At 46.3% G+C, this 17,619-nt stretch overlaps 1 protein-coding gene across 1 annotated transcript in view; it reads right to left on the bottom strand.

Annotated features, from left to right (window-relative positions):
• Nucleotides 1-4,425: 4,425 nt before the first annotated feature.
• LOC144785328 (myosin-4-like) overlaps nucleotides 4,426-17,619 on the bottom strand; it is an 86,770-nt gene continuing 73,576 nt past the window's right edge. The window contains exons 36-37 of the mRNA XM_078664295.1: nucleotides 15,979-16,113; nucleotides 4,426-4,589 (exon numbers count right to left, since the gene is read on the bottom strand). Coding sequence (XP_078520421.1) covers nucleotides 4,569-4,589; nucleotides 15,979-16,113 — 156 coding nt within the window. The 3' untranslated portion in view covers nucleotides 4,426-4,568. The remainder of the gene's footprint in view (nucleotides 4,590-15,978; nucleotides 16,114-17,619) is intronic.

Here is a 17,619-nt window from a genome sequence, read left to right on the forward strand (position 1 = left end):
AGGACAAGCATGGATGTGGTCAGCATAAGAAGATGTGGCATTTCAAGCGGGCAAAAGTGCCCTCATCGACGACAGGGTGATGGCGTACTTCCGCCCGAACAGGCGCACGAAGGTCATCGTTGACGCAAACCCTGTTGGCCTCTGAGCTGTTCTCATGCAGGAGACGGAATCTAGAGATTGGGTACTCACTGCGTACGGCAGCAGGGCGCCGACCGCCACGGAAATGCGTTATGCCCAGATTGAACGCGAGGCATTGGCGATAAAATGGGCATGCCAACACTTCCACCATTACCTCTATTGCCATGAATTCCGGGTAATCACAGACCACAAGCCACTCGTCCCGCTGTTCGCTGGAACCGCTAGACTTGCCCCTCCCCGGATCGAAAGGTGGGCCGTACAATTGCAGACTTATTGCTTTCAAGTACACTTCCGACCTGGAGCAGACAATCCGGCTGATTTCCTGTTGCGCCACCTCAACACAGCCCTACCAGCTCCCATGCAAGACGAGGTCGAGGAGGTCGAAGAGTTCGTGCAAATGATCTCGCAGGAGGCCTGTTCTGTTGCCCTCACGCTGGAAAGGATAGGAAAAGCCACGGAGACGAATGTCTCATGAAAGTAAAGAACACGCTGACCAATCGGAACTAGAAGCACTTCCTCGACGGCGTCAGTTCTCTCACAGCAACGGAGCAACTTTTTTGGCAACAAGTCTGGAGAGCTCAGAGCAAACTCAGCGAAGGCCCTCGCGGGGTGATACTACGGGGTACCTCACTCGTGATCCCAACAAGTCTGCAGATGGAGGTAATTCAGATAGCACATCAAGGTCACCAAGGTGCGTCCAAGACCAAAGCCCGACTAAGAAGCAAAGTGTGGTTTCCAGGGATGGATGCCATGGTGGAAGAGGTGGTGCGTAACTGCTACTCATGCACCATCAAGAGCAGTGATCCGGTGCCACACCCCGTAATTACGAAGAACCCTGCCTCGAGCCGAGGTCCAACCTGAGCATCGACTTCGGTTCGTTCCCGGATGGTCAGAGTACCCTCGTACTCATCGACTCACATTCACGATTTCCCATAATGGAAGTAGTACCCTCGACGGCGTTCCCACATGTCAAGACAGTCCTAGATCGAACATTCACTAAGAAGGGTCTGCCGGAACAGATCCGGTCGGTCAACGGGCCACCCTTCCAGGGCAGAGACTTTCGAGCCTATCTGGCGTCCTGTGGCATCCGGCACCGGAAAATTACCCCACAGTGGCCCCAGGCAAATGGGGAAGTGAAGCGGTTCATGCGCACGCTCCGGATCGGGGTAGAAAAGGGAGATGATGCCGAAGAGTGCCTCTCACAATTCCTTAGGGCCTACCGCCAGGCACCACATTGCACTACCCGGTGTGCCCCAGCAAACCTGCTGTTCAGAAAAGTCCCCAGAGACTGTGTGCCGGCGGACCCGTCCTGGAGTCCCCCCGGAACTCGACCAGAACACCACCCAGAACAGGAGGAAACTGACAAACGACAGAGCAAGCCAAGCTCGAAGAGCTCGACCCATGACCATTGTAGTTGGAGACAAAGTGATACTAAAAGACCGACATCCAAACTGGAAATACCGCACTGCCTACGAGTCGGAGGTATGGGAGGTAGTCAACATTCAGGGAACCATGGTGTTGGCGGCACGAGGCACCCGGGTGGTCACTCGGAACACGTCCTGGTTCAAGAGAGTCCTCAGAGAGCAGGGGTCAGCAGATCAGCAGGCCGAAGATATCGAACACGGAGAAGGACCAGCCTCCGCAGAGACTTCCAAGTGCCAAGGAGAAGAAAGGCCGACACAACCCGGGACCGAACCAGAGACAACCGGCAACAGGGGAAGCGCCGCGGAGAGTCAAAATATCCCTGCAGCACATCCCCAAGATGCGGAAGCAAGCGAGATACCCCGGAGCCAGAGGTATGGTCTCCGGCCGAACCCGACCCCCAGTCAAAGACTAAGAGACTATGCATGGCGCATGAAGAAGATCTAATGCTCACCCAAGCAGAGACTATGTGTCTGAAAGATTGGAGGGATGTAATAACGGAGCCACCCGGCCCTTCCACACACGCAGTCACGCACACACACACCCCGAGGGCGGGACCGCCCGAGGGGATAAATAAACGGGCACGAGACCGCTCGGGGTCTTCGGCCCAGAAATATAGTGAGAGTCTGTGTGTCCTCATTGTGTGTATGTAGGCCCTAATCAGTGGCATAGCGGTACACAAGGGGGTGGTGATGGACTGAGCATCTGAACCAATCAAACACTCACACCCAGTCAACAGATCTGCGTTTGATCCATCACCGTTCTTTAGCCCACTCTGCCACCCCAGTTCAGACATGGCCATATGCAAATCAGTCTGACCCTGTGCCTCATGGGAACAGTCCAGCCCGAACTGCCAAGCCATGCCTTCTCTGGACCGGAAACAAGCTACCGAGGACCGGTTTCTGGCATTTCAGCCGTCTTCAGCCCGGCTTGTTTGAATCCAGTGGCAAAGTGAGCAAGGGACTCACGTCTGAGCATACCCTGCCAACTTATGGCGAACAAAGCGGTACAAAAGGGGGGTGGTGATGGACTGAGCATCTGAACCAATCAAACATTGACACCCAGTCAACAGATCTGGGTTGAATCCATCACCGTTCTTTAGCCCACTCTGCCATCCCAATTCAGATATGGCCATATGCAAATCAGTCTGACCCTGTGCCTCATGGGAACAGTCCAGTCTGAACTGCCAAGCCATGCCTTCCCTGGACCGGCAACAAGCTACCGAGGACCGGTTTCTGGCATTTTAGCGGTCTTCAGCCCGGCTTGCTTGAATCCAGTGGCAAAGTGAGCAAGGGACTCACGTCTGAGCATACCCTGCAACATTTCATCATCTTGTGTGGTTTGCTGATCACCCTATGTGGGAAGGGTATGCCCAGACGTGGGTCCCTTGCTCACTAAGCCACTGGAGTCAAGCTATCCTGGCTGAAGACGGCTGATAGCCAGAAACCGGTCCTAGGATGCTTGATTCCGGTCCAGGAAAGACATGGCTTGGTAGTTCGGGCTGGACGGTTCCCATGAGGCACAGGGTCAAGACTGATTTGCATATGGCCATGTCTGAACTGGGGTGGCTTGGTGAGAACAATAACGATGGATTAAACCCAGATCTGTGACTGGGGGTGAATGTTTTGCCATTGTGCAACATTCCGTCCATCATCTTGTGTGTTTTGCTGATCACCCTATGTGGGAAGGGTATGCCCAGACGTGGGTCCCTTGCTCACTAAGCCACTGGAGTCAAGCTATCCTGGCTGAAGACGGCTGATAGCCAGAAACCGGTCCTAGGATGCTTGATTCCGGTCCAGGAAAGACATGGCTTGGCAGTTCGGGCTGGACTGTTCCCATGAGGCACAGGGTCAAGACTAATTTGCATATGGCCATGTCTGAACTGAGGAGGCTTGGTGAGCACAATAACGATGGATTAAACCCAGATCTGTGACTGGGGGTGAATGTTTTGCCATTGTGCAACATTCCGTCCATCATCTTGTGTGTTTTGGTGATCACCCTATGTGGGAAGGGTATGCCCAGACGTGGGTCCCTTACTCACTAAGCCACTTGAGTCAAGCTATCCTGGCTGAAGACGGCTGATAGCCAGAAACCTGTCCTAGGATGCTTGATTCCGTTCCAGGAAAGACATGGCTTGGCAGTTCGGGCTGGACTGTTCCCATGAGGCACAGGGTCAAGACTGATTTGCATATGGCCATGTCTGAACTGGGGTGGCTTGGTGAGCACAATAACTATGGATTAAACCCAGATCTGTGACTGGGGGTGAATGTTTTGCCATTGTGCAACATTCCGTCCATCATCTTGTGTGTTTTGCTGATCACCCTATGTGGGAAGGGTATGCCCAGCCGTGGGTCCCTTGCTCACTAAGCCACTGGAGTCAAGCTATCCTGGCTGAAGACGGCTGATAGCCAGAAACCGGTCCTAGGATGCTTGATTCCGGTCCAGGAAAGACATGGCTTGGCAGTTCGGGCTGGACTGTTCTCATGAGGCACAGGGTCAAGACTGATTTGCATATGGCCATGTCTGAACTGGGGTGGCTTGGTGAGCACAATAACGATGGATTAAACCCAGATCTGTGTCTGGGGGGTGAATGTTTTGCCATTGTGCAACATTCCGTCCATCATCTTGTGTGTTTTGCTAATCAGTGGCATAGGCATTCCCTTTGCCCTGGTGGCCTCCGTCACCACAGTCGTAATGGCCTGGGTTGTAATGGACTGCTTTCTTCATTGGGTAGTCCCTGACGTTTGACATCCCCTAACAAAGGCTTTCAGACGTGATACAATTATTACTCAGCCACTCACTCACTCACCCCTCAAACAAGTACTCACAGGATTATAAAGTTAAAAATGTTGATGCAGAGATAAATCAGCTAGACAGCTTGGTAATGTTTTTATTGTGGAAGAGGTAGACATAAAGAAACAAAAAATACATAGAAACATTAAAAGAAAAGAACAAAGGAATTTACATTTTGCAAATTTCAGTTTCTTTGCTTGTTGAGGGAAGCATGATTACTCTTCACTCTCTGTTTTCTAGGAGAAAATAAAATCAAGTTTATTAAAAGAGTTATGTGAAAGTTACATATAAATTGTTGCAATCTGCTGAATATATGATTACATTACTAAGCCATCTGATACTAAGAAACCAATAATAATAATATTATTATTAATAATAATAATAATAATAATAATAATAATAATAATAATAATAATAATTATTATTATTATTATTATTATTATTATTGTACCAAGACACAAGTCAAAAACCTCAAGTAGGGATAAATTAAGAGGGTACAGACAGTATAGGTGTGCAGATTATTTTTTCATTGTAATGAATGCCACCCCACTTTATCCATTTTTCTGATACTTTATGATTTCACAGTTTTAACTTAAATGTTAGAAGATAGATATTATCAAGTTCTCAGTAACTAATGCATCAGAACCCTCACATGACTAGCAATGAAAACTGACATTGCGAGGACGTGGCTTCCAACATATTTTAAAACTTTATAAATAAAATAAATAAATAAATTATTTAAGGACGACTTTTTGGGTATGCCAGAGTGCTTGACTCCAAGGTGGCCAAACACTTGTTAGGCTCTTTGTACCGGATAAACTATTTATTTACCAGCAGCTGGAGACAACAATTTGGAATCCTCTGATGGAGCGTGAGTCAATTATAGCCCGAGAGCCTGACCACAGAAAAAAGTATGGCGCAAACTGTGATGCGGCCCAGAATATCAGCCTGGAATGGACCCATGGGAGCCGACTGAGAGTGAATATAACTGTTTCTTGCATGCTGTATCATAGAGGCAGGAACAAGTGGTCCCAGGGCAAGAGCTGACATGGGTGGGATTGGCTTAATTGCAGCTCTGGTGACAGCCTGGCCTTTCGGAGGGACTGAGCTCACTTGAGGGAGAGCGGCTGAGGCAGCACAGGGCCTGCTCGAGGCATAGACCACTGACCGGCCGGGGGAGCTGGGCCCTACTCTCCACCCTACTGGTAGACCTGAATATCTGCTGCAGTGCCACCCAACCACCACTGAAGGCTGGTGTCTCCCTAGGAGGGGAATTTCTTCCCCTGTATTCTTCACCTCTACACCTGGTCTGCCCTCCCCCCAGGTAGATGACATTTATGTGGGAGCTCCACTACAGGCATGTTTTGGGTGTGACTGACCTCATGGTTGTGCTGAGGGTGGGCTGGCCGTTAGGTGGAGCAGTGCCGCAGTGCCTGATAAAGTGGAGCTGAGGCCTTAGGGTCCCTGGGGAGTGCCAGTAGAGGGGGAAGGGTCCCGCTCTCCATCCTAGCAGTAGAGGTTAACTATCTGTTGCAGCGGCGCCCTGCTTTTGGGGACTGGTGGCTCGTCAGGCTTCTTCCCTTACTTATTTATCATTACACATGGACTGCCAGATTGAGCGGGAGTTACTTATTTTAACGCTCTGCTTCTGACCTTTGGGGACAGAGGGCCTCAAAACAAAATATACACTGCGACCAGTGAACTAATGAGAAAGGTCCACTTTGTAGCAGAGGTTGCAGTCACATATTAAAGTAGTGGCTACAATCTGTGGCCCCTGCCTGGAGTGCTACTGGTAGTACTATTATAATCACGGAAGAGGTGTGGCGCCAACGGAAAAGGTGTGGCACCGCGGCTAGGGTGACTGACTCCGGAATCTGGGGATCATGGTTCGATCCCTGGCACCGGTGGCAGATTAGTCCAGCACCATGTGACTCTGGGCAATAGCTTGCTTAATCTTCCCTACAGCCCCCAGCGCCTAGAGACCCTTACATGTGATTGTGCGCTTTGCAAATGTGGATTATTAATCCAACAACAATGGCTAAAGGGGACCCAAAGCAAGCTAAACTTTTCTTCAACTTGCAGCGTATCACAGGGCCCAGTCACCAGATAAGGGCATTGTGCAGAACTAAGCGGTGCACGACTCAAAGTAGCCAGACACCAAGAACCTCCTCCTAAGTATGTAAAAAAAAGTCTCATGTATATGGTGACAAAAAGCTAGATACTTATCCAATAGGGTTCACAAATTAACAACGACCCTGAATAAGCATGAAAATGTATTTCAACTGCAAAATTCACATTTCTATCCTAGAGGATGAAATGGCTGACCAAAAGTAGAAGCTCTTAGACATGGCCAAAATCCTTTCCATAATTAATTCCAAGAATGAAGATTTGGAAGGTAGGTCCATGCACAATACTTTGTGCGTGGTGTGTATCCTGAATTCACAAATTTCGATAATATCCTTCTTAAATCCTTATTTGGGACTGAGCATCCTTTCCCTCTGTTCACTGTAGAGAGGGATGTACGTCATGGCAACGCGGGCTTTTACACCGCGCTGCCATTACGAAGCATCCATTACAACGCAAGTTGTTACAACGACTTGCGCTGCAGGCGCTGGATTTTGAAATAGTATGATTTACTATTCCAACTCCAGCCTACGCAACAGTAGGGAAGGTGTTGCAATAGTAAATCTACTATTCCTTAGTCTCTAGCGCCATCCAGCGCTAGTCGTTGTAACGACTTGCGTTGTAATGGCAGCGTCGTAATGGCAGCGTGGTGTAAAGCCCGCGTTGTCATGGCTGTCTCCTGTAGAGAGAAGGCACCAATACCTTGAGCTCACCCTCCACCCTCCTAACGCACCACCCGCCCTGAATATTGCCAGGCTTCTCAATTTTAAAGATTGGGATACTGTGCTGCAGCAGTTACAGGCAGGGGAGACCGGCATTAATCTTTGAGGGAATCTCTGTATGAATATTCCCAAACTTTTCAATTACAGTGCAAACGGAGTGGCATGTGTTTTTGTCAATGAAATGCAAGCTGCGCCAAGCAGGCATACCATAGGTTATGTTATGCACAGTGTGCCTGAAGTTTATGCATCGGGATAAACCACCACGTGTTCCCCAGCCTGTAAAGTGCCTCACAATTTGTGTAGCATATTCCTCTCAACTCCAAGAAAGACTCAGCCAAAAACCATGTTACATCTTAGTAGAACCTAAATGATGTGGAATGATGTGACTATGAGAATCGTTTTGCTTGCAGTCTGATTTGAGCGAATTGTGGAAATATGTTTCTGATGGATCCTTCTACCTGCAGATTCCTCATTTCTAGAACAATCTCCAAGCATCAGATTGGATCCAATTTCAGCCGCTCCAGCAGCAACCGAATCCTTTGTTCGCCAATACAGGGGATTTACCTTGCAACCCTTCTCCTAGTCTTCTTCCACCCCTGCACCTCAAGGAAAGCAGGCCTAGTTTGTCCCTCCAACCTCACACGGAGCCTCTGGTGGGGTGACCCATTGTCTTACACCCTAAATGGGCATTATTTTGGACCAGATCCTTCAAATTATAGAAAAATGCTACATCCATCCCTTCCGTTAGATTCCGCCCTCCACCCCACCCCCTTTAACAACGCCAGATCATTTAGCTATTTTGCAGCAGTGGGAGCTCTCCTTCTGAAGGGTGTGGTGGAGTTAGTGCCAGACATGGAAATAGATTGCTACACATATTACTTACTGGTCACCAAGAAGGACAGTGGCCTGCAACCCATTCTTCATCTCGGGAGCCTGAATGTCTTCCTCAAAAAGGGTAAGTTCAAGATGCTGACCCGGGCTCAAGACTACTGACATAGAGCTTGGAGACTGGATGGTGTCACTGGACTTGCCGGGTGGGCTCTTCCACATCCCTATCCTGCTGTCCATAAGAAGAAGCACTTGCGATTTGCAGTGGGTTCTATGTGGTACTACACTTTGGGTTGACATCGGCACCTCGAGTCTTCACCAAATCTCAACGGTGGCCCTTCCGATGACTCTAGTCCATAGTGTTGGTACTGAACACCACCATTCTCTGCTCCTTCCCTCCTTCCCTCCTTTACAGAGGATCTCAGACATCAAGGATATGATTCCATCTTTTCAGTCAGGTGCAAGAGTTCCAGTTCTGAGAGTCCTGAGAATCATAGATCTGCTGGCTTCCTGCATTCTCCTAGTCAGGGACTCATGTTCGTTCGCACATGAGGGCCATGCAGTGGTGCCTCCACAGCCAGTGACTACTGTACGGGGAGACTTGTCATATTCCATTGTGATATTTCCCCATGCTGTGGCGGATGTGGTTCGGTGGGGGAACGAGGCGAACCTGACAAACGGGATGGTCTTTCCTTCCCTTCCAGACGTGGCTACGGTAGTGATGGATGCTTCCTTGCTGGGGTAGGGAGCTGATCCGGAAAATCTAGAGATATGGGGCCTCTGGTCTCTGGAGGAGCAGGTCCTTCATATCGACCTGCTAGAATTGCCAGCAATTCGTCTGGCACTGAAAGTCTTCTACCTCGCCATCGTAGGCCGGTCCGTCGAGATCTTGACAGACAACCCAACTGCGATGTGGTATGTGAACAAGCAAGAGGGAGTAGGGGCTCATCTCCTTTGTCTGGAGGCTTTGAGACTGTGGTGTTGGGCACACGACAAGGGATCTAGCTCACCGCCAAAGACCTAGCGTGGTCTCTGAAGGTTAGAACCAACAGCTTGAGCCACTGTCCTCTTTCTGATCATGAATGACATCTTCTACTGGAGGTAGTCCTGGATATCTCCGCCCAGTCGCTCCCCCGCCATATACAGTTTTCTCATCAATAATTTCCTGCATATGTTACAGTAATATTATCAATGATGTCATAGAAGATTTTATAAGTGATATAGTATATAGGGTAATTAGCAGGGCATGTCGAGGGACTGAGTTGTAGTTGCCTTAGGGCACAAGTTATAGTTAGTTGAGATAGCTCTAACTGCTGAATTTCTGTGGTTTGTGTATGTAAAATCGGAACCGGACTATAACGGCTCTGGAACCCTTGTTTACTTTGGTGAAGTTCTAAGGTTTATATCATTTTATTTCCAAACTATAACGTCCCTGTAACCTTTTTTTCCAGCAAATTTCTACCTTTTTTATTGCTATTTCCTAACTATAACACCCCTGTAACTTTTGATTTTTTAGTGAATTTCACAGTTTTTTTTATGTACATTTTGCTGCGATTTGACTCATAAGTTCAATTTACTAATATACATTTTCACAAGTTTATAAATATATTTTATTCACAAATCCATTCTTAGTATATATTTTAAAACTAACATTTTAAAAATGAAGGTATGGTAACTTATGTAGTCTTTCTAGAAATTCAATGCACCCAGTCTTTCTATTTTTTTAATTCAGTTTATGGATCCGCAGATCCGTTGCAAATCCTTGGACAAATAAGTGTCTGCCAGTTTTATTACACAAATTCAGTACTAAAACAATAACAAATTTAATACAAACATATGCTATTGCAATTTCTATAAGTGGATCACTGCCTGTGTGTGGGTGGCTGTGTGAGTAACTTTGTGGGTGTGTGAGTGGCTATGTGGGTGTGTGACTGGCTGCGTGGGTGTGTGAGTAGGTGTGTAAGTGGGTGTGTAGGTATGTGAGTGGTTTTATGGGTCTGTTAGTGGGTGTGTGAGTGCATAAGTGGTTGTGTGTGTATATATAAGTAAGTGTGTGAGTGGCTTTGTGGGTCCGTGATAGGGTGTGTGAGTGGTTTTGTGGGTTGGTAAGTTGTTGACTTAGTGGGTGTGTGAGTGGATATGTGGGTGTATGAGTGTTCTGTGGGTATGTAAGTGGATGTGTGAGTAGGTGTATGAGTCTGAGTGGGTCTATGTGTCTTTTTTTAAATTGGGGTCTGAATCCACAGATCCACCCAAATCCACCTGGTTCTGTGAGGATCTGAATGGATCCGCTGATCCTTGCAGGGTCAAAAAACATTTTCAGTACATTTATTGCCCATGGGAATCTTGTCCAATGCACAAAATGGCAGCCGCACTTTCCTCTCACGTTCCAGCCAGTCAATCACGGCATTGGTGGATTCGCATCTCTCGATATACATTAATATTTTTACTTTAATGACTCTGAAACGACTGAACAGATTGACACCAAGTTATAAAACACTTTTTCTGGACCAAGATTTAGCTTTCTGGAAAATTTGGTGTTAATCATGTTAATGGTACGGGCTGTAGTAGTGTCTAAAATTACTGTGGGAAATTGCATGATTAAAACGATTTTGGGACCCCCCTTTTTCTCGGCTCCCTCTAGGCAGATCACCCCGAAACTCTTTAGACAGCAGCTGAAGTGACTGGCAAACTAGTTTTGAACACTTCGTGAAGATGTTTTTAGCAAATCAAAACATGCTTTTCCTATGGAAACTAGGTCTTAACTAAAACTACCTACTTGCAGTGAATCCCATGCGTAAAGACTTTTCTGTAGAAATGGAAAAATACTCTGGGGCAGATTTATGATAACTGGCGCATCCCCAGGGATGCGGCAGTTATTTTGCGCCGCTGCTCCGCCACCCATGGTGCGCCGCATTTACAATGCGGCGCACCATGGGGCAAAAACGGCACAGATGCGTGACGCATCTGTGCCGTAAAGGTGGCGCATTGCTGGAGTTGCGTCGCAAGCGCGACGCAGCTCCAGCAAGGCTCAGGGGTGCCCCCTCTGACCAATGTTGCGTCAAGACCTACGCCTGCTTCAAACAGGCGCAGGGTTTTGACGCAGCATTGGCCTGAAAGTGACTGAGTGAAATCTTATAGATTTCACTCAGCCACTTTTGCGAGGCGCACCAGACCCGGAACGCCCACCCTGCGCCGGTACGCCCACAAGTGGCGCAGGGCTTTACAACGTGACGCATCTGGCTAGATGCGTCACGTTGTAAATGGGTCGTAGGGATGCGCCACGTTTACGCCGCAGTTGCGTGACGCAAACGTGGCGCATTCCCAACATAAATCTGCCCCTCTGTCCCTTTCTGTCTCAGTGTGGATGGCAATGTGCTAATTTCATGCTTAAAAGCTTTGATAGAAAATCAGACATTTGAGGTGAGCAAATTCCGAGTGTCACTGGTATTGTAGGATGCACAAGCAGGAGCTGCTCTCTACCTAAACTTGGGAACTACCCAGAATTCACTGCGTCTTTTTTGCATAATTTATGCAGCACTCTATGCTTGAAAGGGTATTGGTTTGACTTATACTGAGGGCTCCCTTGTGTCTGGACTAAGCTAAACCTCTCTGAAGAGCTATAATAATAGTGAAACACGACAGGGAATGCCTTTATTCAGTCCAGTTTGGCTTTGCTTGGATGATATTTAACTAATCCAAAGCTGTAATACTTTGCTTGGAGTGGTAAAAGGCTTTTGTCATTTTAGAGCTCGGCCTCTAGGGCACTGTGCTAATCCTATGCTTAAAGACTTTGCTGTAGAAATTGTAAAATACTTTGTCCCTTTCTATCTCGACATGGTTTTCAGTGGGCTAATCCCATGCTTAAAAGATTTGAGGTGAGCAAATTCAGTGTGTCGCTGATGTTCTATAGAGGAACTGAACTCCACCTAAACTTGAGAGCTATCCAGAGTTCTCTGCTTCTTTTTTGCACAATCCATGCGGCATACTATGCCTGAAAGGGTATTATCCCTTTCCTCCTCCCCCTCTTTTCCTCTGTTCTCTCTTGTAACTTTCCTTCTCTCTCCCCTTTCCCCTCCCCCCAATTCCCCCTTCCCACACACAGGCAGCTGGATGACTGTCTTTTGTACTGATATTATTGTATTCAAATACTGATGTTTAAATTAAATTAATATTATGTGAGAATTCAGACAGATCTGGATTCTCAAAAAAAGCTATGCAATGGGATTTTGAAGGTGATTTTATCTCAACCTATACCCCCATGTTTTAACATGATAGTCCTGCAAACATCTTATCCTTATTTTGGCTCTTCATAAACTGGACGTCAAAGTTTTCAATTACGCTGATGATCTTCAGCTTATTTTTTATATCTCATCATCTTCTTCTTCTATTCTTAACTTTCAATCTGTTATGACCTTTATTAGTGACTGGATGAGCACGAACCATCTCAAGCTCAATCCAGATAAGACCGAGCTGGTCCTTACTGGTGGTGCTCCTAGTCCCTGGTCTTCTATTTTCTGGCCCCTTTCTCTTGGCTCTCCTCCCTCCCCTTCTCACACTGTTAAAAGTTTAGGCATCAAAGTCAGCAGTGACCTCTCTATGCATCAGCAAGTTAGTGCGGTGGTGTCCTTATGTTTTCTTAACTTGCATATCATACGCACGATATCCCGTTTTTTTTCTACTGAGGCGCTTAAATCGATCTTGCTAGCTATGGTTATCTCGCGTCTTGATTACGCGAATGCTCTGTATGTCGGTATACCCGCCTACGAGCTTCGCCGTCTTCAACTCATTCAAAATCAAGCCGCACGGCTAGTCTTTAAGCTTCCTAAATCTCATCACATTGCTCCCCTTCTTAAATCCCTCCACCTGTTACCCCTCACTGAACGTTCTTTGTTTAAGCTTGGCTGTTTGATCTTTAAGGCATTAGCTGGATCCGCCCCATCATTTGTGTCTATCAAACTTAAGCCTTACATTCCCAATCGTGATCTTCGTTCCTCCACTAAAACCTATTGCAGGTCCCCCGCTTTAAAAGGAAGAAACATGGTGGTAGGTGTTTTTCCTATTTGGCCCCTGTTTTTTGGAACTCCTTACCACTTACTACAAGAACCACAGCTTATTATATGGAGTTCCGCAAACTGCTGAAAAGCTCGCTGTTTTCACAAGCCTTTGCTGAGTGAGTATTTCTTCCTTTACATCTGTCCCTAGCGCCAAGAAACCGCCTGGTCATCGTGCGCTCAATAAATTCCTTTCAACTTCAACTATTTCCTACTGAGAAAGTGGGAACCGTATATATATATCGGGCAAATAATTTTTCACCCCATCTCACCTCGAAGGCTTTGGAAAAAATATAGGGAATCTGATGTGCTTCATGGACTCAAGAACATTGCTTGACGTCACTTAGGTGTGGACTGAGTCCAACGCCCTCTACTGGCGGCATTGCGGCTTTGAAGTTTGCCGGATCCAGTCTGATGCCTGGGGGTTGTTCTACAGGTGAGGAATATGCAGGTAGATAGAGTATCTACCAGTAATATTGTTACTGCAGGTAAGTAACTTTTTCTTTTCAAATTATTGAGAGGTCCCCATGATGGCGTAGCCAGTGGGCTTATAAGTGATGTCTGTGATTGAGAAGCAATTGAACTTGACTAAGATGGCACACATCTTTAGCCCACCTCCACTTCCATTCTACTGGCTCTGGCTGTCTGTCCTTTGGACCAATAAGCGCAGCAGGCATCCCCTCACTGGCTGGCATTCTGGTCTCCGTCAGGAGTAATTCCAGTGTGGGTTGAAATGTTGTCTGATCAGTGGATGTTTTTTACTTGTTTGTTTTAGTACTGTTGGTATGAGGTAATTCACTGGCTTGTTGGAGTGGCTATTGTGGGAGATGGGAGGGAAGAGGGACACAAACCTGCACAAGACATACAGAGGATAATACCTTCCGATGAGATAATCTGCACATTGATAATCATCAGGCTGACATACCAGACTATAATGGGACATCCTACTGATAGCACTATTCATTTTTGCCATGGACTTTTCTGAGGAAAAAGCCCCTGAAAAACACTACATTTACTAGCAAATCTAGACTGCCATATTAGTGACATTGCTATCCTACAGGAGACATACCTTGATGCAACTGGGATGTCCGCTTTGCATTAAAATGGTTCTGCCACAGATCACTAGTGGATTATTCCTTGTATGCTAGAGGAGCTGCTCTACGGGTTAATCAGGGTGTTGCATTACAGGTCCTCGATGAGGCAAATGACATACAGGGCTGTTACAATATAATTCAATCCTTGATAGTTGGAATGCAAATGACATTACTCAATTCCTGGGGCCCCAATATGGGTGATACCAACTTTCTGCGGCAAATGTAGGCCAAATGCTTGGCAGTATCTCCTCAAATGATATTGTGGGGAGGGTATTTTAGTTTGATACTGGCCCGACAAATTGATTTCTCGAATGCTGACACACATAAGAATCAACACTCAGGAATTTAATGGGAGATGACGGTCTAGGAGATACATGGAGGCATAGATTCCCTGACACAAAATAAGGCACACATATCTCCAGGGCACATGGGTCCTAGGCATGCCTGGACTTTTGAGTTTTACAAAAGGGGCTGGTGATGGACGGAGCATCTGAACCAATCAAACACTCACACCCAGTCAACAGATCTGGGTTTAATCCACAAGGGATATTCTTAGCTGGTCCACTAGGGTTGACCACCTTCCACGTACATTGTCTGGTGATTTGCCCGATATCCTGGTAATAGAGATCCCACACCCACACATAGAGCATTTACATGGCATCTGTCCCCTGCAACCCTATTGGACGATGTCTTCAGGGAAGAGATTAAGACATGAATGGAAGCATTCTTTCAACTAAATAAACACTCTGTGCCATCAACAGGCACACTATGAGAAGCTTTTAAAGCTTATATGTGGGGAATTTGTGTGGGCAAGCATAATGGGGTTCGCAGGGCTCTAATGGAATGACTAAAAACAGTTAGGAGCACTTGAAAATAAATATTCGCCAACAGATGGCCTGAGCGCTTGCTGGTGCTGGCCACACTTATGAATTTAATAATACTGCTGATCAAGTGGTGAAACACTTATACAAACTTGCCACGGCGCATAGATACAGCGAAGCAGAGAGGCCAGGGCAGGACCCCTGGCCTTCCTTATTCTTCCTTTAAAGTCTCTACAAGACATTACATTATTAGTGGAAACAATGCTCAGACCATCCTGGCTGACTTTGTCAGATATTATACTGAACTATACACATTCTGAGTGCAAGCCCCCGATGTATTATGCTGCCTATATTGACTATATAGCATTAGCCTGGCTGGAGGGCCCTCATAGGAAGCTTTTAGAGACACCTGTCACTTCAGATGAGATTACCTCTGTGAGTTCCAGTCTCCCCACATACACGACTCCTAGGAATTACAGGTTCCCAGTTGAATTCTATAAGTCATGCTCAAGGTTACTGGTGCCTAAACTGTTGCAAGTGTATAATGTGGCACTAGATAATGATATCCTCACTCAGGAAGACCATCCGCATTACACTCCTATAAGCAGACAAACCACCGGCACAATATGAATCTTACCGCCCACTTTTCCTTATTAATATGGATGGCAAACGTTTTTTTAATGCTCTAATGGGATTTGAGGGCCTGTGGTATCTCTCATGTGTATACCTTCCTGACAAAAGCAGAATTTTAAAACTCCTTGCATTATCCTTCTTAGGTCACCAACTCCTTCAGTACTGAAGGCTTTCAGTGTGACATTTCATGTCAGAATAAAAGTTCTACTAATTCTGGTGTCATGCAATTAGGGTTTGCTCATTTTTAATGTTGGCAGAATTACATCTTAGGTGAAACTGATAGAATAACCTTTGAAATGAAGGCAGACTTGAGTTGAGAAGAGCTTGCCTTCAGCTTAAAATATCTTACCTTGCTCCCAGCATCACGAGTCTTGGTTCTGAGTTTATTTACTTGGGATTCTGCAATATCGGCCCTTTCCTCAGCTTCTTCAAGCTCGTGTTGCACCTTCCTGAATCTGGTCAAATGTGCGTTGGCTTGTTCTTCCTAATACCACAAAATCAACAATACCAATGTACTTGCATTTTGAAAGGAAGGGAAACAGCAGTTACACCGCATGTGCTACAATGCATGCCATCACCCCGCATGCCGTTGCAACGCAAAAGGTGTGTAGCAGTGGGTAGAAGGTGTTGGATTTAACTCCAACACCTTCCTTACTGTTGCACACACTAGAGTTGGAACATTTAAAAAATGTATTTAAAGTAGAAACAATGGTTATGAGCACATATTTAATCCTGCACACACTTCTGCCTTTGCTTTGGTGAAGAGATCATTTTTGTACACATGGATTAGTTCTGATACTCTGACAGGATTCTCTATACAAATGTTCTCCTTTTCTTGATAATATTTTTACTTATAAAGTTTTGTATAGCAAGAACGTGACCCTTACGGGTATCAGAGCACTTCCCAATCTTGGGTAAGAGGGATACAGTATTGGGAAGCAAAACATTTGTTACATAATGATGCAAGGTGCGTGCAAGGCTCCTGTAGGTATCAGCACTCTTCATATAAGGGTAGGGGGATACAGTAATGGGTGAGGAACATTCAAAACATATGTATGTACAACGCATGCTAACAATTTTCTTCCCAGGTATATAACCATGTCTTAAGTCAATCAAGACAACCAAATAGAGGGCAGTAATGAATTTCTAGGAGCCAAGGCATATTAAGGCAGGAACTTGAGTAATAGGATTCTTTTCACTTCCTTTTTGGAGGAAGCTGTGGAGGAGATTGTATGGATTTTCAGAGGAAGAGAGTTCCAAATCTTTGGGGCAATGCTTGCGAAGGCTCTGTTACTGGATCACTTTTTGTGGAAAATCTGTGGTTTAAGGAGCATTGTACTTGCACTTCTTGATACTCTGCAGTCCCCTGATAGTTCTAGTTTTTGAGCCGAATTAATGGGGATCTTGGAATGAAGGGCTTTGTGCGTCATGCAGGAAATTTGTAACTGTATTCTTGCCTCGTATGGTAACCAGTTTAGGGATTTTAGGGCTGGGTGTAGGAAGGTGGATATCTGACTATGGTTACCCCACAAATTTTTGCCCGGTGTTTTGCTGGTTTTTGACTTAGTTGGCCTGGGTTCCTGCTATTCAGGACCCCAGGCTCTCTGCTCTCTCTGTTAAAATGGACTCCATGTACCCTAGGTGCATTTACCAATTGGTACTGGGCCACCTTATCAGTCCCTGTACAGTATACCGTAGGTATCCAGGGCATAGGTGTACCCAGGGCCTACCAGGGGCTGAAGCATGTATTATGCCACCCCTGGCTGGCCATCTAAACAGACACAACTGGCTGCACCACAGCTGGGGCGAGGTGGTGTAATCACCCTTTGCTTTAGATATAGTTCCCTATATCTAAACCTAAAATGGACACATATATTCCTATCAGTCACTCCTATGGAAGGCCTTATCAATCCTGAAGGCAGAGTGCTTGGTATTATGTGAGATGGTGCTCTGGCATGAGCTGAGCCCGTTTGCAGCTTGCAGAACCAAG

This window comes from Lissotriton helveticus, chromosome 10 (assembly GCF_964261635.1).
Source record: "Lissotriton helveticus chromosome 10, aLisHel1.1, whole genome shotgun sequence".
NCBI classification, from domain to species: Eukaryota; Metazoa; Chordata; class Amphibia; order Caudata; family Salamandridae; genus Lissotriton; species Lissotriton helveticus.